Source organism: Vulpes vulpes, chromosome 14 (genome assembly GCF_048418805.1).
Source record: "Vulpes vulpes isolate BD-2025 chromosome 14, VulVul3, whole genome shotgun sequence".
NCBI classification, from domain to species: Eukaryota; Metazoa; Chordata; class Mammalia; order Carnivora; family Canidae; genus Vulpes; species Vulpes vulpes.
In genome coordinates this window covers 56,614,860-56,641,181 of record NC_132793.1, presented here as the reverse complement: position 1 = coordinate 56,641,181, position 26,322 = coordinate 56,614,860, and the positions used below count along the sequence as shown (strand labels likewise).

The 26,322-nt window shown below is 32.8% G+C and overlaps 1 protein-coding gene across 1 annotated transcript in view; it reads right to left on the bottom strand.

Annotated features, from left to right (window-relative positions):
• Positions 1-5,509: 5,509 nt before the first annotated feature.
• Positions 5,510-26,322, bottom strand: part of SLCO6A1 (solute carrier organic anion transporter family member 6A1) — a 95,763-nt gene continuing 74,950 nt past the window's right edge. Inside the window, exons 11-13 of the mRNA XM_025993006.2 lie at positions 10,970-11,034; positions 8,561-8,698; positions 5,510-5,764 (exon numbers count right to left, since the gene is read on the bottom strand). Of these exons, the coding sequence (XP_025848791.1) occupies positions 5,628-5,764; positions 8,561-8,698; positions 10,970-11,034 (340 nt within the window). The 3' untranslated portion in view covers positions 5,510-5,627. The remainder of the gene's footprint in view (positions 5,765-8,560; positions 8,699-10,969; positions 11,035-26,322) is intronic.

Genomic DNA, 26,322 nt, shown 5'->3' with positions numbered 1-26,322 from the left:
CATGTTAACTTTGCTGCTAAATCTGATGTTTTATCATTCCTTTAAAATTTTTAAAAGTCTATTACAGATGTATATGCCCATAAGTAATATTGAATATTATAAACATACATATGTAGTCTGTAATTTGGCAGTTTTGACAAAATTTTGTAAGGCTTATTCATTTTGATAGCAACACATAAATTTCATTCATTTTCATAGCAGTATGGTTTCTATTACAAAATCATTAAAAAGTTCAAAATAATGGTCATAAAGATGCACACTGAGGTCAGGAGAACCATCCATACAGTATGGTGCTGCTATAAATAAAAACACATAGACTAATGGAACATAATCAAGCACCCAGAAATAAACCTATGCATAAATGATCAATTAATATTTGACAAAGAGTTCAAGAATACGCAATGGAGAAATGAGTATTTCTCCTCATTTAATCATTTATTGATGCTGAGAAAATTGGACATTCACATATAAAAAAATGAAACTAGTTCCCTACTTAACATCACTTGTAAAAATTAACTTAGAATGGGTTAAAGACTTGAATGTAAATCCATAAACTATAAAACCCCTAGAAGAAAACATAGGAAAAAAGTTCCTTGAGATAGGTCTTGGCAATGATTTTATTGGATATGTAACCTAGAGCATACGCAACAAAATTAAAAATTAAAAAGTGGGACTACATCGAATTAGAAACCTTTTGCACAGCGAAAGAAATGATCAACAGAATGAAAAGACAATTTACCATTTGGAAAGATATTTGCAAATTATATAACTAACTGATAAGGGATTAATATTCAAAATATAAAAAGAACTCATACAGGGATCCCTGGGTGGCGCAGCGGTTTGGCGCCTGCCTTTGGCCCAGGGCGCGATCCTGGAGACCCAGGATCGAATCCCACGTCGGGCTCTCGGTGCATGGAGCCTGCTTCTCCCTCTGCCTGTGTCTCTGCCTCTCTCTCTCTCTGTGTGACTATCATAAATAAATAAAAACATTTAAAACAAATAGGCTTTAAAAAAAAAAAAAGAACTCATACAACTCAATAGCCAAACAAACATTCCAATTTAAAAATGGGTGGAGTATCTGAATAGACATTTTTCCAAAGAAGATATACGGATAGCAAACAGATACATGAAAACATGTACAACATCATTAACTATCAGGGAAGTGCAAATTGAAACCACACTGAGGTGTATCACTTCATGCTTCTTGGAATGGCTATCGTCAAAAGATAAGAGGTAACAAATGCTGATGAGTTTGTGGGGAAAAGAAACCCTTGTTCACATTAGTACAATTATAAATTGGTACACCTACTATGGAAAACAGTATGAAGGTCACTCAAAACTTAAAATAGAACTACCAGATGATCCACAATTCCACTCCTGGAAACATATCCAAAATAAGTAAATACACTCTCAAAGAAGTATCTGCTCTCCTGTGTTCATAGCATTATTATTTCTAACAGTCAAAGCATGGAAACAAATGTCCATCAATGATACAGAGGCTGTGTATGCACAATAGAATATTATTCAGCCACAAAAAAAGATAGCAATTCTTTCATTTGTGATAACATGGGTAGACCTGGAGAGCATTAAGCTAAGTGAAATAAGAACGAGAAAGACAAATTCTTTTTTTTTTTTTAAGATTTAATTAATTTTAGAGAGAGGAGGGGGGGAAGGGAAAGGCAGAAGAGGGAGAGTGAGGGAGAAAGAATCTCAGGCGGACTCCACACTGAGCACAGAGCCTAACGTGGGGCTCAGTCCTACAACCACAAGACCATGACCTGGGCTGAAACCAAGAGTTGGACACTCGACCAGCTGAGCCACTCAGGCGCCTCTGAGAAAAACAAATTCTTTATAATCTCATTTATATGTGAAATATAAAACAAACAACAACAACAAAAGCCACCATCCTGGGCGCCGGGATAGTTCAGTTGGTTGAGCCTCAGCCTTAGGCTCAGATGGGATCCTGGGACCCTAGGCTCCCTGCTCCAAGGGGCATCTGCTTCTTCCTCTTCCTCTGCCTCTGCCCAACTCATGTGCACGCTCTCTCTCTCTCTTTCTCTCTCTCATAAATAAAATTTTTGAAAAACAAAATAAAACAAAAAAACTCCATAATACTCATAGGAGGAGAGATTAGGTTTGTGCTTACCATAAATGGGGGAGGGGTATAGAAATCTGACAAAAATGGTCAAATATACAAACTTCCAGCTGTAAGATAAGGAAGTACTGGGGAAATAATGTACAACACGATGACTACAGTTAATACTGCTCATAGGATATTTGAAAGTTAGGAGATACTAAGAGTTCTCATCATGAGGCAAAAAACATTGCTTTCCTTTTTTTTTTTTTTTTTTTTTTTTGTATTTATACGAGATGATGGATGTTAACTAAACTTATTTTGGTAATCATTTCACAGTATATATAAATCCAGTCATGCTGTATACCGTAAACTTATACAATGCTGTATATCAATTATGTCTTAACAGAGCTTGGGGAAAATAAGAGTAAATTCTTGTGTTAAGAAGGGAAATATGCCATTAATAAATCAAAACTTGACACTTTTCTAGACTACATATGGAAGATTGCTAGACGTTAAAGCAGGAAATCTTCAATATTAATAAGAATTAATTTTTTAAAAGATTGAGGAACTAGGATTTTCATGGTAATTATCCTAAGATTTTGGAGAACATGCAATTTGCAGCTCTCGATTCTAAAAATATTAGCATTTCTGCTATGATATCATGTGTATATTCCTTTAAAACATCCCTTTAGGCAAAATCAAACACCATAAATAACTAGTCTTCTGGAAAAAACAATGTAGAGGTAAACCACTACAACTTTCTAATCAGAGTTCTAACAAAAACAACCACAATTTTAATACATTTTAGCACAATTAAATCCACACTAGGTTTTCACTCAGTACTGTGATACCTTTCCTATGTTTAAACACAGAGCTCACCTTCTTCTGTTGAGATATAGCTCTTTGAGGACACGAATTCCCAATACAGGTCAGTCTCATTAAAAAAAAAAAAAATTAGAAATATCTTTGCAGCATCTTCACCTGAACTTGCAGCCTCACTGGATATGTTAACATTGTAAAAAGCATAATGATTCTTGATAACATTAAACTATTCAAAACTGATTTCAAAGAAAGTTGCTCCTGTATGATTTTTAGCTGTTTTTTCTTAAGATTTTATTTAATGATAAGATCTTTTAATAGTAAGAAAGAGTCCCCTGATGGTTTCAAAAGCTGCTAACTGGGGATCCCTGGGTGGCTCAGCAGTTTGGCACCTGCCTTCGGCCCAGGGCGTGATCCTGGAGACCTGGGATCGGGTCCCACGTCGGCCTCCCTGCATGGAGTCTGCTTCTCCCTCTGCCTGTGTCTCTGCCTCTCTCTCTTTCTGTGTCTCTCATGAATAAATAAATAAAATCTTAAAAAAAAAAAAAAGCTGCTAACTTGGTGTTAACCAGTGAAACTTCTGGGTTATAACTTGTATCATTTTTCTATTTACCAATCCATTATAAACTAGCTTGTGACAGAAACAAATGTTCTGTAGTATCAAGAAGCTATAATCAAATTTAAAGTCTTAACACTACTCCCCAAATTATTATAATTTTTGTTTTACCTTTGTTTTTTGAAAAAAGACAGATATATAGATAATATATACATACACACACGTGCAACAAGCACCTGCAAAATGGATCTGAGTATTATTGTTTTACCTTATTTTCCTGGTTGTATAAATTTTCTTTCTGTCAGTATCTTTAGACAAAACAATTAAAATTTAAAAATTTTAAAAAATCTTTACACAGAGAATATTAAGCTTATGTAACCCAAAATTATTAAACTTTAATTTTTCTAGAAAAAACTGTTATTCACTGATATTTGAAATCCTATACACTTTAAGAACATGAGAAATGCTTCCTAAGAAGGTATTCTGAAAATGCAGATCACCATAGATACATTTCCACTACTTAGGTAAACATCATGTGTGGGGTTTTTTGTTTGTTTTTTCTGAACGTAGGGCATAGCAGTAGATCCTTGAGAATCTTTCAAGGAGAAACTCCTGTTTTCACACTCTGATCAACAGATATCCTGCAATCATAAAGGTCTCAACAGAGAAGAGTCAAGCAGCCAAGTAGAATTTCACATAAAGACTAGTTTATAGGTTTTCATAAGTGCACGTTGAAGTTAAGAAAGAAATATATATAGTAAAATACGAATACTCACTGCTTCACCTTTTCTCTGACAGCCAATACCATGAATAGGCCCTTTGTAGTGACATGGATGAGGCTTGAAAGTATTATGGTAAGCAAAATAACCTGAAACTAATATTACACTGTATGTTAACTAACTGGAATTTAATTTAAAAATTTGGAGAAATTAAAAAAAAAAAAGAATAGAGCAATGTCTATCTACCCTTACATGCAGGGTCAGTGACTAATGTACATAATAAAGGAGAAATTTTGTCAGTTGTTTCTTCTCCCAAGAGAACAACAGAAACAATGTAGATAAGTTTTTGTTTTATAACAATCTGATTTTTATTCCAGTATTTAGAAAATTGCTATATAATTTGGATGGATGTACAATGATGTATGAAATAATTGTAACAAAAACTCTCTAGAGAAACACATTTAAGCTTGAGAAAAATTCCACAAATGGTTGACACAGTTTCTACATTTAAATTTGAGTATCTTTTCACATGAAATAATTATAATTATCATACAATGAAATATAAAAGCACAAAAATGGAACTCAGTTCAGGTATCAGATAGTCTTTATCAATAAAACTCAAGTCAAAGTAAAAATATATGATCATACTGAATCTTGCGTCTGATAAAATTAAAGGAGCATAAAAATATGTATTGCACATTGGCCAGCTGACCAGAGAAAGTTTCCAAAGAAACCTTTCCATGGTGAAATAAAAGATAAAGAAAATGGTAATTTTTAAAAGGTTTAAAGCTGTCTTCTTTTGGAGAAATAAATAGGACATTAATTTCTCCTTATATGAATCAAATTGATAAATCTAATGTTATCTTGAAAAATTACTGAGTTTATAAATAAACATCCACAGCCCAAATGAAAAGTAGTACGAATAAACTATATGAAACCTAAGTAGTCCTATATAAACAAAGGCTAATAATTAATACATATTTTTGTAGTCAGAATTAACTTATGTGTATTTTCCCACTCTTGCTTCATCTTTTTTTTTCATAGTATTGTCTTTCTATTTAAAGTATTAAATGTGGGGACAACTGGGTGGCTCAGTGGTTGAGCGCCTGCCTTTGGCTCAGGTTGTGATCCCAGGGTCCTGGAATCAAGTCCCACATCATTCTCCCTCTGCCTATGTCTCTGCCTCTCTCTTTCTCTCTGTCTTTCATGAGTAAATAAAATCTTAAAAAAAAAAAGAAAGTATTAAATGTGTATTTTACAATATCTTTTAAAAATCCAAACACAGAGACCATATTATTATACTTGTACTCAAATTATAATAAAACTTACGGGGTCATATGAATCACATTCATTTATTAAACATGTAACTATATTGTAATTATTTCAAATTTTATTAATATAGCATTCCATTGATGGACTGACAGTGTGTAATTCTTCATTTTGATCCAGTTATAAATTAGTTCTTTCCCTTTCTTTTTACTTTTAGATTCTTCACAGGTATATGCAGCGTGTCACTGTTTTCCTCTGATAAACATTTATATAGGCAAAATGCAATAGCAGTGAAGAATATAGTGATTAATTTGCAAATAGAACCTGAATTAAAAAAAAAATACAAGCATCAGATGTGTCAAATCTATTTAGAGCAAAACTGTTTGTAGAGAGAATGACATTTACCAAAGAAAAGGTAAGTATATTTCCTTGCTATAAAATATCAATTTTCCAATTTAAAATGTAATTAGTGTCATAAATTTATATTACTCAAAGGAGATATTTTTAATGTTTACAAAAACTTTTAGATTTCTTGAAGATATATCCCAAGAAAATGCAAGGTGTGTTATTATTTCATAGAATGAATTAATTCTAAAGCTTAAAAGTATATTTCTGCTTTCAAAACTTAAATATCAATAGGGACTGGAACCTATATAATTCATTTCATGCAGTCTTTTTGAAATATATACCATTTTCCAAATACAAACAAATATGTTAGAAAAAGTAGTTGATTACGTAGGGTTTTTATTCATTTTCAAGTTTCAGAAAATTAATGTATTACAAGCATTATATAAAAGTGCTTGAGCCTAGGATGCAAATAACCCTGAAAATTAAAGTAAAAATTATTTTAGGGGAACATCAGTTATCTGACAATATCAATTATAATGGTTAAAAAAGATAAAGTAAGAAACATTAATTAGTCTGCCATTATAAGAACACAATTTTCACACATTTAGAATAGCCCAACACTGAGAATGGATAAATTGTAATATATTCATGAAATGAAGTAGTATTCAGAAATTTTTAAGAGCACAAACTACTGCTATGGAATAATACAGCTGAATCTCCCCAAAGTATAGTAAGCAACACAGAAAAAAAGCAACAACAGTATATACTGCATTCCATTTGCATAAATTGCTAGAACATGCAGAACCAACATAATAGAAATCTGAAAGAGATTTATCTGGAAATTGACTGAAAAGAGACACAGGAAATTTCTGCTTGGCCGAGGCACTGATTCCACAGGTGCACTGAATTATGAAAGGCCATCAAACCAAACACTGAGATATATGCTAATTGTATCTTAATTACATCTCAAATTTTTTAAGGATACTGTTTGATAAATTTTTCACCAACTAAACACAGTGTGACCAGCATCTGAATCAAGAACGAAACAGTGTCAACACCCAGAAAGCCTTCCTCATGTTTTCTCAGTCACTAACCCAGTTTGCTTTTGAAGTATATTTAAAACAGGTCAAAACTATGTAAGTGGAATCACATGCTGCATAATCATTTGTTTCTGCTTGCTTTCTTTCAACATTATGTTTGTATGATTCGCTCATTATTTATGCAACTGTGTAGCTTTCATTTTCATTGTTGTATACTATTCCATTGCTGATTTTATCACAATTTATCCAAGCCATTGTTTATTGACTGTTCCATTATCCACTTTTGTGAAGAGTTCCTTCAAGTCTTTGGTCTATTTTTCCATTGTCAATCCTTTGCCTATTATTGATTTATGGGAGTTCTTTATATATTTTGAACATTGATTCTTTTTCACATTTTACCTTCTACACTGTGGCTATCTTTCAATTATTTCTTTTGATGATCAGAACTTTAAAATGGACTAGTTTACACTAACTGCCACAAAAGCATATTCCTATTTCCTATGAAAAAGGGTTTCATCTACCCTTTCTGACATAATTCTTTATTTTTTTTTTTTTATTATTGCTATCTCCTTTTAGGAGCTCCTTAGCAGGATCCCCAGCAGTTCACCAGCTTTCTCAATTATGTGCTGTGTTTGAAAATAGCTAAGCATGTTACAGTTGTATCTAAAATAAAATTTAAAAGACTTAGCAGTGTCTTAAGAGGACTTCATCATGAACAATGCCTAGTTTTGTTGAACTATCTCTGATAAATTAATTTTGACTACTTAAATGTCATCTTTTTACTTTTTTAATAGTTTTTTTTTAATTTTACTTTACTCAAGTGTCAGTATAGACTAAGCTTGCTGGATAAATGACTTTTGATTTACAAGGCACCACTGTACGATATGTCACAGAGGTGTTTGTTACTATTAAATATTAGCATCTATTATTATGTGTTTCTTTGAATGAACACACTCATTAAAGTCACAAAACATATAAACACTTAAATATTTATCACACCAACATCTATACGATAAAATCATTAAATGTTAGTATTGATTAAAATTTCAGAAATTGTGTAGTCCAACATCCTCACCTTATAGATGAATAAATTGAGATCCAGAAAAATCTAGTGAACTTTCCAAAGTAATACAAGAATATTTAGACTTTCTCAACACTGACCATAACTCATACCACCATAGTATCCTAATTCCCTGTATCTCTTATTTATTCAACAAATAATTCCTAATTCCCTGTATCTCTTATTTATTCAACAAATAATGAATGCTTGCTATGTAGATTGTTATATCATTAAGCAAAAATAAATAAATAAATAAAAATAAAAAAGTGAAACTTAATGAAAGTAGGGTAAGAATATCTTGATGCTCTTTAGGGGTGTGAAAAAAATATTTTTAATTATCTAATCCTTTACTATGAAATGGAAACGGGCATAAGGTCAAGCAACTTGTTTGTGTTTGTATATGGACAAAATTGATTTCTAAATTGAAACTTTGCTAATTACCACCCTTTATTCAAGACTAACATGAAATAATTGTGTATTTAATGCAGTGACTCAAATACTCAAGTGAATACTATAATACTTACATTTCTAAAATATTTTCTATATAAGGCTCCTTTAATCATCAAGGTATCCATTTGTCCACAATTTATTATTCTTGCACATTACCGTAAACAACTATACATTTTTAAAACAATTAAACTTTTCTATATTCCTTCAATAGGTGTCACTTACATATTCCTACCATAAGGTAGGCCATTTTTAACTTGTTATAGATCCTACAATTTCCTTTGTTTCCACAGTATTCAGTCACCCGAAAGATACAAGAAGTGTCTCCTACCATTCTAAAAAGTATTGGTCCAGGTATAGTCCCTGTGAAAAATGCATTAATTGTAAATTCTCCATGAAAACACTACAAGTAAGGATAAGAATGCTTTTATTCTAAAATTAAACATAAATTTAGTCATCATCACATTTAAATATATCATTTAAAATTATGAATTTATTTATAGGATTATTAATAACGAAGCAATTACTGTATTTTTAAAAATCCTTATCTCTGTAGGTATAAAAAATTAGTTACTTTCATATTTTTAGAATGGTGTACATGTTATTTGATATCTCAAAACTTTTGTTAATTTTTCAAATAAAAATTTAGGAGGAAGTATTTAAAACAGATATTAAATATTATTTTTGTGAATTCAGTGTGCCTCCAAAGATTTCAAATTGTGTCATTTTCAATCAATGAATAGTTTTGTATTGCAGTGTACATCTGTTATCAAGATATTGAGAGAAATACCTGAAAATGAAAATGCTTTGGTATGTTTGTAAGCACCCTTAGATTCAGAGGACCTCAAATCCAGAGGAACAGCTGTGCACTGCCTGAAGGAAATCTTTATATACTCCCAGAGACAACATCTACTCAGCAACAATTTCAGCTAAAAGTGAATTACAACTGATTTTTTTTAAAAAAGCCACTCGGGTGCCTGGTTGGCTCAGTCATTGGAGCATGTGACTCTTGATCTTAGGGTTGTGAGTTTGAGCCCCACTTTGGGTATGGGGCTTACTTAGAAATAAAATCTTAGGGGAAAAAAAAATCCCAAAGGCATTAGAAAAGAGGCCCTAGAACTAACATGTCTTAACCACCTTCCTTCTGTCAAAACCCTCATGCTTTATGACTTTTGATTCCTGCCAAAGATCACTATCCATTACTGATTTCCCCAATTTCATTGAGTGCTGGCACTCTGTTTATAACTGCTCAAGGTGACAAATTTATACTTACTATTCATGTTTTTCTGTTTTCCATCATATTTTTCCAATCCATGATAAATCTTTGTGACACTAACTCCAAACATATCTTGGATATGTTGATTTCTCTGTGTCTTTTACAAGTTCCAGAATCCGATTTCATATAATTCCCACTTAGACTTCAGCAGAAGCCTTTTTTCCCTCCCCACATTTATCTTCTATAAGCATTTCTCCCTCAGAAGCAGTTATCTTTTAAATGTAAATCAGATAATCTCTATCTTCTGCTTCAAATTCTCTGTTGGCAAAATCCAGTTGGATATAGACCCAGTCTCTATCTAAAATATCATATTCCACCCTTTTCCATCAAAAATGTATTAGTCTCACTGGCTTCCTTTCTGATGCAGATACTGTTAATAATACTTGCTGTTTCTTATGTTCCTTCTTGCATTATAAATCTGTTCTTGGGGATGCCAGACTGGCTCAGTTAAGCATCTGCCATTCCCTCAGGTCATGATCCCGGGACCCTAGCATCAAACTCCTATGAAGCCCCTCTCAGCAGACAGCCTGCTTCTCAATCTCCCTCTGTCCCTCCCCCGGCTCATGCTCCCTCTCTCTCTCAAATAAATAAACAATTTTTTAAAAATCTCTCCTTTCTATTGGGTCATTATTCACATAAAAATATGCTCTAATTTTTCCTTATTAAGAAAGCTAATTTTAACCCACATATTGATCTAGATATAGAATTATTATTTTTCTGATTCCCATCAAAGCCACGCTTAAATTTTTCTACATTCTTGACTCTATCATATGTCTTTCAGTCTACAATCCAGTTCAATCTAGTTTCTTGCTCCATCAATATTTTAATCAACTTTTGAATCAGGGGTGCTAATATAATGTAGGTTTGAAAGCTAATTTTTGCTACTTTAAGAAAGCCTGAAATACACAGTGCACTATTCTCAGCAAGACCAATTTGTTCTTTGAGTATAAACTCTTAAAAACAGATTTAGAGTCTTTGAAAATGAAAATGTTTAAAAGCACTAGTTTAAGTTAGTGACTTCCCAAATGTGCAAGCAATGCTGTGGTTATGTGTTTTGTTTCAGCTTACGAAGCTAGTTGTGTAAGCTTGATGAATATATCTCTAATCAAATAGATTGTCCCATCTAATCAAATTTAATATTAGTGCATATTTTATATGATAGTTAGGATAGGCTTTGCATTAGGTATTGTCTTTTTGCATAAATATTGTCTCCTAAATTCTGCAAAGTAGCTCCCCCATTTGCTTGTTTTGTGTCAGTTAACCATTATTATTTACCTGAAATTCCAAATATATATGTAGACACACATTACAAAAAATGAACAATTCATTGTAATAAAAGATTGCCAAAAGTTCCATACCAAATATTCTCAAAATCACATAGGTCAGACCCAAGGCCAAAGAACGCTGATTGTCTGGTACAATCCTGCAAGCAAATAGTAATGATATTACCAAAACATCATTATTATTAGCTATAGAGAATTTATGTTAGGTTCAAGGTTATTTTTTCCCTATGCATCAATTAAACTAATTAATCTTTAGCAGTTGACAAAGTTCAATCTGGGTGAATAAAAGAAGTACAACTCTTTCAATTTCTTCATATCCTGCCCCTTGGCAACTGATCCCAAAGCTTCTAGCTCTTCACAAGGAGGAAGCATTTAGGGACCAAACCCTCTGGCCCAATCTCTTTCTCCTTTGCTGAAAAAGACTTAGCACTAACTCTCACACCTACCTTTTTCCATTTTGACGTGCATACCCACTGTTTTAGATTTTTCCCTTTTGCCCTTGGGAGATCCACTCCCTGCATTTCTCTATATATCTCTGTCATGGGAGGCTGACCTAAATGTAGTACATTAATAGGCTCTCTTGCTTTCTGCCTTCTGGTTAGGGTTTGTGAATTGGGTGCTCCAGAGTTAGGAAGAAAAGTGAAGTCAAGGTGTTCATGCCTAGACTCTCCCTGCAGAGTTATATCAGGTTGCCTGGGCCCCTAGGCAAAGCAGTTCCCTCTACAGGTCTCTATCCTTCCTACCTCTATTTTCTCTTTCTTTTGGTCAAAAACAGACGGAGGTACACTACCACATTATTCCTTATACTCCACCCACATTTTAAATAGCCATTTTCTTCAACCTTGCTCAAATTATCCTAGCTGGGGAGAGGACTTCTCTTTCTTACTGGACCTCTGACTGTTCCTCTCACTATTCAAAACAAAAAAATAAACAAAAAATAACTTTCCCAAATATAAAAAAATGAACCTTTCTGTACTTCCTATTGGTCAAAGCAAGTATTTGTTTAAAAAAATGCATAATGGAGGGTATTATGCTGAGTGAAATAAGTCAATCAGAGAAGGACAAACATTATATGGTCTCATTCATTTGGGGAATATAAAAAATAGTGAAAGGGAATAAAGGGGAAAGGAGAAAAAATAAGTGGGAAATATCAGAAAGGTAGACAGAACATGAAAGACTCCTAACTCTGGGAAACAAACTAGGGGTGGTGGAAGGGGAGGTGGGCGGGGGGTGGGGGTGACTGGGTGACGGGCACTGAGGTGGGCACTTGACGGGATGAGCTCTGGGTGTATTCTTTATGGTGGTAAATTGAACACCAATAAAAAATAAATTCATTTAAAAAAAGCATAATGCCACATATTAGTAGTTTGGAAAATAAATTGAAAAATACAATAAAAAATAATCAAGCTTTGAACATTTTAGAAAGTAAAAAAATAAGAGCTATATTTTATTTTATTTTAAATAAACTCTAGGCTTAGCCTTTGTTTCCTTATTCTAGAATTTGAACAATAAACTAGTGTGACCAATATTTTCATCCAAACTGACTCAATTTACTAAAATGTAGCATATGTACAATATTTTGTGACTATTTTGCAAAAAGTGAGATAATTCTACCCATATCGACCTGATAAAAATATATATTCTTTCCTCAAATGTTTACTACTAGGAAAATGAAAATAAATTAACCAATCTTCAAAAGATAATGATGCCTTTAAATAAAAAAACAATTTACACTTCTATAATGAGCAGATTCTTAAGGTAAGAAAAAGGAAGTATCACATCTTAGAACCACACTTTAGCATAGGTCTTGGCATAATGTGGAAATAGTAATGATATACCTAACTATAATTTGAACGTTCTGCTTCATTTAGTACATGTAGTTTTCTTACATGGATTATCATTGCTTTCTGAAGCATAAATAGAGCTGACCATAACTCAAAAGTATAATCCTTAAGATGTATTTATGTATCTTCAGTTTGATTATAACCATCTTTCTGATATACAAAACAAGATGAAAAAAGTAATGATTCCCAGGATTTTCCATAATGTTAAATAAACAGCACAAAATAAAAAAGATATTTATTAAAATATTTAATGAAAAATGAATGTATTTTAACAACAAAGTGAATATTTTTTGTATATTGCCTAATAAGTCTATGATAGGCTGATTTAAGAATTTCATGGAATAAACAAAAAATTTGTTAGTAGTCTTCCAAAATGTAAAAAGGCAGCTTCTACTGTCTTATGACTTCTAAATTTGTTTTTTCACTCCATATATTTCTTAAAAGACATCATTTCTACACTTAAGTTCCTGTTTTGCACAAAAGCTGCTCTTTCCCTAGTGTTCCCTGTCACAAGAAGTAGAAATGTCATGCACCATCATGCAATGCTCAGGCCCAAAATGTGAAAAGAGGCATCGTTGATACCATCCTTTTCCTCTTTGACTGGAATTAATAACCAAGGACTGTGATTTTTTTATTAAGTATAGCTTTTTCATATCTCTTTCTCTGTTTTTTTTTAATTGTTTATCTCTAATTCCACTGGCCTATTGCAAGGTTGTGTCTTTCTCCTTAAAAAAATGAAATGACTACATATTTTACCTCCCAAAATCTATCCTTATACTTTCAATCCACTCTCCACAAACCAGCCAAAGTGATTTTTTTTTTTTACTGTGAAATTATGGTTATTTCACTGTCCCCTTGTTCTTATGATAAAATCTAGAATTGCAGAAAACTTTACAAGGGTCAGCCTGATTGAATCAGTCTCTTTGCACACCATCTCACACCTCATTTTTGCCTTTATCATCCTCCTTGTTCATGACATTCTATAACACAACAATCTTATGAAGCTGCTTCCCCTACTCAGAATCTTTGCATATGTTGCTCCCACTGTGTGAAATACTCAGTCCCCAACCTTTAGGACTCAGGTTAAAGGTCAGTTCTTCAAGAACGCCCTCTCTGAATCCTTGGACTGAGTTAGATTGTCCTATAATTTTCTCATTGTATTTGCCTGCATTTTCTTTGCACTGTGTTTTAATATTGTAATTGAATACTTATTAGTAGAAACACTTTTTTTGCTGTTTTTCTTGCCATTCTCCAACACCTGTACCCACCAGTACAGGAGGAAATTGACACTTTTAGCTTTTATTCCACTAGTGCTCCTCTAACTTCTTGCTTGTATCTATGATGACTATCACAATTGAGAAGACATAAACATTTTTCTAAATGATGGCTGGGAGGAAAGAAACTAAAGAACTAGTCTTTCTTAATGAGCACCTTGATGGAGAGAGAAAGACAAGTCATTATACTTTTTGTTCAGACTTCGGCCCACACAGCATCAAATTTCAACAAATTTCTCCAGAGAAACAATAACTTTGTCATTCTTACTCCTATGTGATCACCAAAACCTCTGCCAGTTTATTTGCCCTCAGTAGTGATCCTCTACTTTGACCTAATCCAGACTGTCAGCACCTAACCTCCATCAAGAATTGGCAAGAATCTCAGGGACACCTTGAGATCTCCAAATCACCTCTAAAAACATCTGCTCTCTCTGGAATTTTAATCCCTATAGTCCTCTTGTCATTTTCTGCCTTTAAATACAGGGTTTTTATCATTTAACACAGCTTTTCTAGTTGCCTCGTGTGGGACCATTGCCCTGCTACAAACTACTTCATCCCACACCTCTTCCTTGACTTTATCATTTATTTGCCAAAGATTTCACAATTTGTGTCTCTGGCCTTGAGTCTTATCGTAGCTTTTAAATTAAACTTTATTTGTTGAATTTGTAGTATAAAAACATGCTTTGGAAAGCAAAACAAAATAAATTATGAGAATATGCTGGAGAAACTTGCTTGCTTCTACTTCTGCCTTCATCTACCTCTATTTCTACCCCCATTCCTTTAGGCTACCTTTAGATTACCATTTTAATTACTTTCTTGGTTATACCTGGTGTTCCTTTACACAAATACAAGTAACTGTAAATGCATATCTATTACTTTCTTTCTTCATAGGACGTAGTATACTATGTTCACTGTTCTGTATCTGATTTCTTTCTTCATGTAACCATATGCTCTTAAGACCCTTTTGTACATGAATGTAGAGCTCCTCCCTATTCATTTTTTTCAATTGCATTATATCTCTTTGTGCAGAAATGCAATAATTTATTCAATCAGTCTGTTGCTCCTTCACATTTAGGTTTTTACCAGCGTTTTGTTATAGATAAATAGATATGGAGATGGGTATATATACCTTCATGTTATATTGTATGTATGTATATATATATATATATATATATATATATATATATATCATATATATACGATATAGGTAATCATACAGATGTAAATTTATCTGTTTGCAGGATATCTACAATAAGTATTTCAAGAAGTTTAAGTGCTGGCATAAAGGATAAGCACATCTGCAAATTTTTTAAGTTTTAACAATATGTACCTTTCATAGGAGATGTACTATTTTGTGCTCTTTCAAGAAATATTATTAAAGTACTTGTTCCTACACAGCCACATAAGCAGATTCTACAATTAAAGCTTTATTCCAGTCACCAGATATATGAGAAATATTATCACATTAAAATGTTAATTTCTATGTCCCTTATTATGTATGTGACTGAACACCCTTTCATATTTGTATTTGTGCTTTTTCTTTGATACTTTTCCACTTTTCTGTAGGGCTATTAATGTAAAGAGTTTTACTTATTAGAGGGATTAATCTTTTTATAGGACATGAGTTGCTTATATTTACTGTTGCTTGACTTTTGACTTTGGTTATTATTTCTAACTTTATGAAGTAAATTTTATCAGTTTCCCACTTTTAGATTTTGAGTCATAGTTGGAAATACCTTGCTCTTTTAAAGATCTTAATGAAATTGGTGAATTTGTTTTTCTAGCACTTGTTTAATTTTTTTACATTTATATCTTTGTTCCATCTTAGGTTTTCCTGTCATGTTATGTGGGCTCTGGATATATTTTTCTCCCTGAAGTATATCTCATTATACTCAAACCACTTTCTAAAAGATCTTTGATTCACCTATTTAAGATTTCACCTCCATTTTATATTAAATTCCCACATGAGTTAAAATCTATTTCTAGACTTACTGCTATTCTATTTATAAATCAATACTATATTGTTTTAATAATTGAAACGTATGGTACATTTTAGCTTATAAGGCCAAGGCTCCATTATTGTGTTTCTTTGCTTAAGATTCCCAAACTACTCTTGTTTGTTATTTTTCCCTAAGAACTTTAGAGTCAGATTTTAAATTTCAATAATTGGTATTTTCATCATCACGTTAAAATTATCAATTAACTTAAGGAGAACTGATATATTGGTGATGTTAGGTCTTCTATCTATAATATGGGATATATCTTTCCCAACTGTTTGGTTTTTTTTTTGGAAAGTCAGTCTGCTTTTTTGACATTCATATATGTGTGTTTCATTTTGTTTTTTACTTTTTATTTTGAAATTATTTATTTTTGAAACCCACAGGTGGTTGTAAAACTAGTACGAAATACCATGTGCTCCTTTGCCCAGCATCCTTCAATGACGAAATCTTACATGACTATTACATAATATTAAAACCAGGAATATGACATTGATTTATTTCTATTGACCAGACTATTGAACTTAATCTGGTTTTTATTTTTCAGTCAATTCAGGTTAAAAAAATATTTTTAACTGGATGTGTGAGTGTGTGTGTGTGTGTGTCCATGAGTGTGTGTAGCTCTAGGTGTATGTTATTTTTTATATCCTGGAGCTTACTGAATTTTATTCTAAATGTGTTAGCTATTATTTTCCAATACAACATAAAGAGAACTGGTAATATTTTTCTTGGAAGCTATATTTTAACTGAAAGATAAACACTGGAGTTCAAATCTCACCAAGAATGAAGGATCCTATGTTTAACGTACCTTTCTTCCAATCAAGACTCCTTGAAAGACTATGCCCTAGGATAAAGGGCAATTTGGAAACTGATAAGGTCTTTTAGAGGCTTAAACTTATCCTCTAAGTTTCTGTCTGGATTACAGTGAACTGTCTCAATTCTTTACATCTTAATAAAGCTATTGTAAAAAATTTTGAAGTTATTAATGTCTATAGCCTCTATTGTTGGTATACAAAATCTCACATATGATTAAAGATAACTACAGGAATTATAAAAGACAGAAACAAAGGAAAAAATACAATATAATAATTCTACAGAATATTCAGATACTAGATGCCTGACAGAGATTTTAAATATGGGGAATTAATATATCCAAGAAAGCAAATGATTAAATAGAGAACTTTATCAGAGAACTAGAATCTATTAAAAAGAAATGAAATTCTGTAACTGAAAAAATACACTACTTAGAATTAAGAACTCAATAGATAATTTAATAACTAGACACAGATGAAGAAATGATTAGTAAACTAGAATATAGCTCTAGAAAAGCAGATGGAGATAAAAATACATCAAAAATTGGAAAAGTGAAGAAAACTTTAGTCTAAAGCACAGAGCATAAAAACAAATAGAAATAGAAAGCAAAAGACAGTGATAGATACATGGACACAGCAAAAAAGGGTATGATATGTATAATTAATATCCCAAAGATGAGTAAAGAAAGAATAGAGCAGAAGGAATATTTGAAGAAATACTTAAAATTTTTCCTAAATCAATGAAAGGTATTGTGGTAGGTAATCACCCAAATTGGCAAGCATCAATTACGTTTTTTTTTTTTTCTTTTCTGTGCATGCTAGTTGCTCCTGACATCAAAAAGTGGAACCTAATGACCCTCTTCCTGACACATAATGACTTTTTTAGCAAATAGAATACAGAAAAGTGACATTCTTGGACTTCTAGCCTAGGTCAAATAAAGCCTGGCTGCTTATGCTTCGGTCTCTTGGAACACTAGGACTTGGGACGTCCCCTTTCAGACCTCTTGTACTTTGTTAGCAGAAGTACAAGTCACATAAAGAGGCTACTTATGTTCTATCAGCCTCAACTAGGCTCCCAGCAAAAAGTTAGCCTAAATTGTCAGTGGTCTGGGAAATCCAGCCCAGTCATGCTACCAGAAGACTATGAGTGTCATGTGGCATCTGACCACAAGCTCAAGAAAAACCCCAATTAAGAACTATCCTATTGAGCTCAGCCAACTGAGAGCTATGAGAAAGAAAATAAAGTGTGATAAATTTAGGGGTTTTTTTGTTTTTGTTACTGCTATGGGCTGAATTGTGTCCATGGCAGCCTAGCAAACTAATATACTTACCATCATAAAAGATAACAGGAGAAGACAATAAGCCTATCTTTAAAAGCTACAAGAAAAATTACATCTCCTTGCAACATAAACACAAACAAAATCATATTAAGAAATATCATAGTAAAATTGCTGACAACCAAAGACAAGAAAAATCTTAAAAGCATCTAGAGAAAAAGGCATATTATTCAAAGGAATAATAGAATGTTCTCAATAGAGGTCAGGAAAACAGTTAAATATTTTTTTGTAAAATACTAAAATTGCCACTAAACTTGAAATTCCATACACAACCAAAGTATAATTTTATTAAAAAAGGTGAATTAAAGATATATTTTTTAAATTTTTAAATATATATTTAAACAAACAAAAAGAACAAAATTCATTTCCATTAGACCCACAGTATAATAATTTTTTAAAAAATGAATGGTTTTATTTTTTATTTTATTTTTTTATTTATGATAGCCACACAGAGAGAGAGAGGCAGAGACATAGGCAGAGGGAGAAGCAGGCTCCATGCACCGGGAGCCCAACGTGGGATTCGATCCCGCGTCTCCAGGATCACGCCCTGGGCCAAAGGCAGGCGCCAAACCGCTGTGCCACCCAGGGATCCCCAACAATTTTTTTTTCCCAACAATTTTTTTTAAGAGGAAATGATCTCTGAAGAAAGCAAGGAGACAAAAATTCAGGAAGATATAAAGAGAATCTGATGATATGATATTAAATATACATAAAATTACATCACTTAGGTTATAAAATTTGTGTAACGTCAAAATCTATGGCAACACTAACAAAAGTATGGGAGAGAGTTAATGGAGTTAAAGTATTCTCAGGCCATTGAAGTGGCAAAAGTGGCAAAAGTACTAATTTAATATGACTCTAGGGAACCATATATTTTCTTATAATGTCTTGACTACTACAAGAAGAAAAAATAATACATAATTAGCAAAATAATAAAAGGAAATTCCAAAACTAAAAATAATCAATGCAGAAGAAGGACTAAAAGAACAGGTAGAAAATATTTTAAAGCAAATACTAAAATGAGACAAAAATCTAAACATAACGACAGTTAGTTTTATTTTTTTATTTTTTTTATTGGATTTCAATCTGCCAATATATAGCATAACACCCAGTGCTCATCCCGCCAAGTGCCCCCCTCAGTGCCCATCACCCAGTCACCCCAATCCCCCGTCCACCTCCCCTTCCGTACCCCTTATTCATTTCCCAGAGTTAGGAGTCTCTCATGTTTTGTCACCCTCACTGATATTTTCACTCATTTTCCCTCCTTTCCCTTTATTCCCTTTCACTAATTTTTATATTCCCCAATTGAAGGAGACCAAATAACTTTTAGTTATTTTTAATTTAGTAGTCTGTACTCTAGTTTCAAAACTGGAGTATATATACTTTAATATATATAATCAATGAATGATTGAAAGTAATAGAATGGAAAAGTGTATATTATGCTAATAGAAATATAGCTGATAAAAATATTAAAGTGAGAAAAAGTATAAGAAAAGAAGTTACTAAAGATAAAAAAGATTTCAAGGGATAAAGAGTCATAAAGCAACAAATTGTAGCAATTCTAAATTTGTTTTCAACTAATATAGCCCCAAAATATATATAGCAAAAATGACAGAAATAATGGACAAATGCACCATAATAAGGATTTTAAATAATTTGTAAGTCTAAATAATTTTTCAAGGAAAAATAAAAACATGTTCCCTGAATACAGTGGACTCCATCTAAAAATAAGTGGAATATTAATTATGTTTATATTATATATGATATAAAAAAGAAAATTTCCAAATGTTTAGAAATTAAACTATACACCTCTAAATATATGGCTAAAATCTTAAAAAATACATTGAAAGACATATTTGAATTGAAAATGAGAAAAATACATATTAATACTTTTGTATTATAGCTATATACATATTTGGATAGAAAATGAATATATATCAATATACAGAAGATATATGTGAATAAAATAAAAATATAATGACAGAACATGGAAGACTCCTAACTCTGGGAAACGAACTAGGGGTGGTGGAAGGGGATGAGGGCGGGGAGTGGGGGTGACTGGGTGGTAGGCACTGAGGTGGGCACTTGACAGGATGAGCATTGGGTGTTACTCTGTATGTTGGTAAATTGAACACCAATAAAAAATAAATTTATTATTAAAAAATGAACATAAAAGTAAAATAATGGAAATTATAAATTAAAATAAAAAAGATTAGCTTCTTTCTCTTTCTCTCTCTCAAACACACACACACACACACACACACACATACACACACACACACACAGGTATTCCATTTTTAATTTAAAACCTCACAAAGAAATTTCCAAGGCCAGGTGGCATCACAAGTAATTTCTTCCAAAGATTTAATTAAGAAAATATAACCACACCTTCATAAAATAGTCCAGATACAAAGAAGACAGATGTAAAAATACTAAACGAAATATTAGCCTACTGAATCAAGCAACTAACCAAGTCCAATTTATAAAGTATAAATATGATACTGTGATCTCAATATATCATCAAATGTATTTGATAAATTTCAAAATGTATTAAAAAGTGAAAGTAAAAGTCTTAGTGAATGAGGAATGAAAGAAAACTGGCTTATTCTGATAGATGGTATCCTTCAGATATCAATTTCATATCTCACAATGAAACGTGCTCATTGTGATGAGCATAAAAAACAAGGAGAGTAACTATCACTACTTCTATTCAGCGTTGTAAAGGAAAACTTAAGCAAGGAAAAAAAGATTAAGGCTTAGAAAAAAATAAAAATCATTTTTTGCAGATCATGATTATGTACATAGAACATCTCAAGTTAAATTACCAACCAACCACTAGTAATTCATCTAAGTATTGTCACAAATACAAACCCAAGGCACAAAAAGAATAAATTGCATTCTTCATACCAGCAAACACTATATTATACACGTTATACTAAGTATCAAAAATATTAATTACCTAGGAATGAATCTAATGAAGGAGCTATAAAACCTCTATCTTGAAAGTGCAAATTATGAAAAATTATTGAATAAATGAGGATTTAAATAAATGAAGGAATTATATCTCATTGACTGATCAAGAAATTCAGCACAGTAAGTATAGCAATTCTCTCAAATAGATTCAAACATATTCTGATCAAGATCTCAGGACGTTAGGGGCATCTGGGTGGCTCAGTTGGCTAAGCATCCAATTGTTGGTTTGGCTCAGGTCATGATCTCATGGGGTGAGATCCCCCTCAGGTCAGGCTTCCTGCTCAGCAGGGAGTCTGCTTGAGGATTCTCTTCCTCTGCCCCTCCCCCTGCTAGCTCTCTCTCTCTCTTTCTTGCTCTCTCAAATAAATAGATCTTTTTAAAAAAAATCTCATCATGCTACTATGAACATTGATTAGTTTGATTTCAATCACCTCAAAATAGAAGAATGGCCAAGAAAAATCTCGAAGAAGTACTTATGACAAAAGACTGATACAAATATTCACAATAATTATACAGCAATTAAGAGAGAGTAATACTCCTGCAAGGATGCATAAATAAACCAATGGAACAGAAAAGAGTACAGAAATAGATCCACTTATATAGTCTATTGTGCACTGCTCTAGAGCAAGTGTAGCCTTTAAGTAAATTGTGGGGAATCTCTTAGTATTCATATAAAAAAACTGGATCCGGGATCCCTGGGTGGCGCAGCGGTTTGGCGCCTGCCTTTGGCCCAGGGCGCGATCCTGGAGACCCGGGATCGAATCCCACGTCGGGCTCCTGGTGCATGGAGCCTGCTTCTCCCTCTGCCTGTGTCTCTGCCTCTCTCTCTCTCTCTCTCTCTGTGTGACTATCATAAATAAATAAAAATTTAAAAAAAAAATTAAAAAAAAAAACTGGATCCCTACATTATATTAAAAAAAGCATTTCCAGCTGAATTACTGATTTTATAATTTTACTAAAGTTATGTAGTAAATGTCCTCATGATTTTGCTTTGGGAAATATTTCTTAAATAGTACATTAAAATTAAAAATTTATTTCACTAGAAAGATGACATTATCACAGCTGAAAAAGCAAGCCACTCAGTTGAAGATATTTGTTATGAATATATATGACAAGTGACTCCTGACTTAGGGTATATAAACAAAATAGAAAGAAGTCCTGCTGCAAATCAATAATAAACAGATAATCCAATGCAAAAATAGACATAGGAATCAAACAGATATTTGACAAAATTGCATATTCATATAGCTAATAAGAAAAATATGTCCAATAACATCAGTCCTCTGAGTAAGGAAATTAAAAACATGATGAAATATTAACATGCACACCCATCAAAATTGCTCAAGTTAAAAAACAATAACAGACTGCTAGAAACATGAATTTGTGCAAATACTTTCAAAATTAAAAAGCTTAATGTATGTAAATATTATGACCCAGCAATTCTGCTATTTCTTTATCCATGTCTTTCCCAAAAGAGAAAAATGTTCATAGAAACAGCAAGTCTAACCTGGAAACATTAACTATAGAAAAAAGGACAAATTTTAGTATATTCATACAATGGACTACTATACACTATGCTATACAATATGGTAGCCATTAGCCATATGTGCCTACTTAAATTTAAGTCAATTAAAACTAAATCAAAATTAAAGTTCAGTGCCTCATTCACACTTAACTGCATTTCAAATATCGACATGCACATGTGGCTAGAGACAACCATTTTGGACAGCAAATATATAAAACATTTCATTATTTTAGAAAATATGATTGGACAGCACTGCTACTATAAGGCAATGAAAATGAATTTCTTTTATATGCAACAATGACTCCTATAAGCACACTGTTGAGCAACACAACACAGACACAAATGACTACATGCCATAATCTCCTAATACATAAAGTACAAACAGTACAAATTTCCAGAACAAATTACCACTTCTATTCAGCAGAGAAGTCAGGATAGTGGTAGTCTTAAGGGACGAAGGGCTTGGTGACAAGAAAGGAGTTTGTGGAAGGACTTTGGGAATACTTGTAATGACTGATTTTTTTTTTTTTGAACTAGACTGTGGTTATGCTGGTGTCTTCACTTTATAAAAATCCATCATACTGTACACTAGTGAGATGCACACTCTTCTGAATATATATTATACTTCAGTAAATTGTCTAGAAAGATGATTTCCCTGACTCCCCATTTATTATCTATTAGGCATCCAACAGGTTTGTCCTTTTGCTCTGTTGTCTTCTCCCATTTTTGCTAGTTGTGTAATTTCTACTTCATCAAAGTGTATCACATTGCATTCTGCTTTGTCACCTTTAGGCTCAGCATATTTGTCTTAGTTCTAGCATAAAATTAATTATATTTAGAAAATATAATAGTTAAATATAAGTAGTTAAATCAGTTTCATTTAGCTTATCCAATGCTCACCAACAGACCTTTTATCAAAATTTTCCCTATCTTATTCTGGCTAGTTACAACCTGCTTTGCTGTCAGTTCTTAAGAAGTATCTCATAACAGCATCTCCTGGGTTCTGTTACATCAAAACTGTTTATAATTGTGGGGCAGTTTGTTGATACAATCATTAGCTCACATTTTCTTCCTCAGAAATCTTTTAAGTGCCTCTCTAGTTTTCCAGAGGAATGTTGCTGTTCAGAAATCTGGTGCCAAGCTTTTGCTTTCCTCTTTCTTTAGATGACAAAAAGACAATTTCTTCACCTTTAAATATAACAATTTGACAATTACATATCTGACTGTTGATTGTTTTGGGTCAATTTCCTTAGATGCTCGATGTGCCATTGCAAAATGTAAATACAAATCAATCATACTTCAGTATTTATTCATTATTTATTATTATTGCTTATTATTTCAGTGTTTATTAAATATTATTTCAGTAAAGTTTTACTCAAAATTTAGATATTTGTAGTGGGAATGTTTTGGTTTTGTTCTTTGGGGACTTCAATTATGTTTATGTTGGATCTTCTCACTTATCTTCTTTTTTTGTCCCTTTTCTCTAATACTTTTTTCTCATTTTTATTCTATATTCTCTATTTCTCCATCCCTCTCTGTTTCTCTTACTTTTATGCCCCACACTTGGTTTTTATGTTGTCTTTTCTTCTCTGTTTGCTTTATAATTTAGTTTTCATTTCTGAATTTTTTCCTTTTAATTTCTTTCCTGAGATTTGTTAGTTTACATTCCATGGCCTCTTTCATCTAGCTATTTTTCTCATCTTGTGGCCATAATTATTTAACTTTTTTTAGCTTAAACTTACATATAGCTACATTTGTATTTTTATCTGGTTCATGGTGACAATTTTCTATTGAGTTTTCAATGTGTGTAATAAAGTAATGCTCAAGAACTTTCACTTCTTTTACTATAGTAATTTTGTATGTAGGCATAACCTTTTCCTTTCCCACTTACTCATATTTTAATGACATGAACTTTCTTAAATTAGAGGTAAGTTATGAGAATGGAACATAAGCCAGGATTTCCATGCTTCAAAACTGAAGTTAACTCCTCTGTTGATATAGAGGACGATGTAACTATAATTCCCATGTGTGGTTCTACCTCCTATGCCTCTCCAATTCTGGTGTGCTTTCTTTTTTTCTTTTTTCTTTTTTTTCTTTTTCTGGTGTGCTTTAAAAGAAGTTCAGCAAGCTATGGGCTTCTGAGATCTCTTTACATTTCTTGCTTTTCATGGTTATGTATTCAATTATTAGATGTATATTTTGCTGGCACTTTTTGAGATCTGCCATGTCTTGACCTCCTGGGCATTTTCCAAGTCTTTTCTCTCATTTTTTCTGGAGGGAGTCTATCCTGATTTATCCACCTATGTTTGTTCCCAAAACTTCCATTATAAGGTGGGGCCCCCACCTTCTGAGCGGAAATATATGCTGGCAACACAGGAGATCTGCCAATCCTGAAATCCTTTCCATATTTCATGTCAGTCTTTGTAATATTTTTGTGATAGCTAGCTTCCAGTTCTGCTTCAATTTTGGGAACATTTACATGCAATTTCAACTTTGTGATTTTTAAGTCTATTTCATAATTACATGGAAACTATAACATACATGCACACATGCACATGTGTTTTCCTTTTCTTATTTATTTTATTTAATTTTCTATTGTTCTGTATAGTTACTAGAAGTGAGAAAACTCAGAACTAAACTTCTGGAATATTACTATATGTCTCACCTTACTGCTGGAAATATTTGTTTGGGTGTTTTACATGAACTTTACATAAGGCATGTTTAACATTTACTGATTATCTTTGACCTAAGCATTCTCTTCTTGAATTTCTTACCTCAGTTAATGGGCTGTCAGGCATTTAGTTCCCTAGACTGGAAACCTGCACATAATCCTAATTCTTTTTATATTCTGTATGAGGAACATCAAAGTAATAATCTTGCCCTTATATCCAAACTAAATGTTTCTCACATATATTCTATCACCTCTATCCCTAAATACCACTATTAAGTTCAAAGATGGAATCCTAAATATCTACCTTTTTTTCTGGTTTTCCCCCAGCTTCATCTTTTACGGTATCTTCAAAGTACTCTATCTAACATGCATAGCTGGTCACTTTTAATTCTTTTTTTTAAAGATTTTATTTATTCATGAGAGACAGAGGCAGACAGAGAAAGAGAGAGAGAGAGAGAGGCAGAGACACAGGCAGAGGGAGAAACAGGCTCCGTGCAGGGAACCCAACGTAGTATTTGATCCTGGGCCTCCAGGATCACGCCAGGGACCGAAGGCAGGCGCCAAACCGCTGAGCCACCCAGGGATCCCCCCACTTTTAATTCTGAGGTTTATTGTTTTCAACGGCCTCCAGGTGCACACATTATAAAATCATTCAGGTTAATATGGCAAAGACATCTTGCCATGATCAGGCTCTGATGGAATCCAAATCTTCCTGTCCCTTTTACTATCATGCTACTCTGGTCAAAACAAACTCCTTGCCAAGGTATTTCACACATTTTGGCCTCTACTTTTACTGCTCAGTTTTCCTGTTAAGAATGTTTCCCTAACCTGCCTGTATTATGACAAATCACTTATCTTCATAACTCAGTTCAAGAACCATGCCTTCGATAAGCATTTCCAAATCATCCTATCTAGATAAAAATTACCATTTCTTCCACCTTTTCCTGGGTCAATGTCCAAGCTTTAACTAAGGCACTTCTAAGTATCCACTCTAC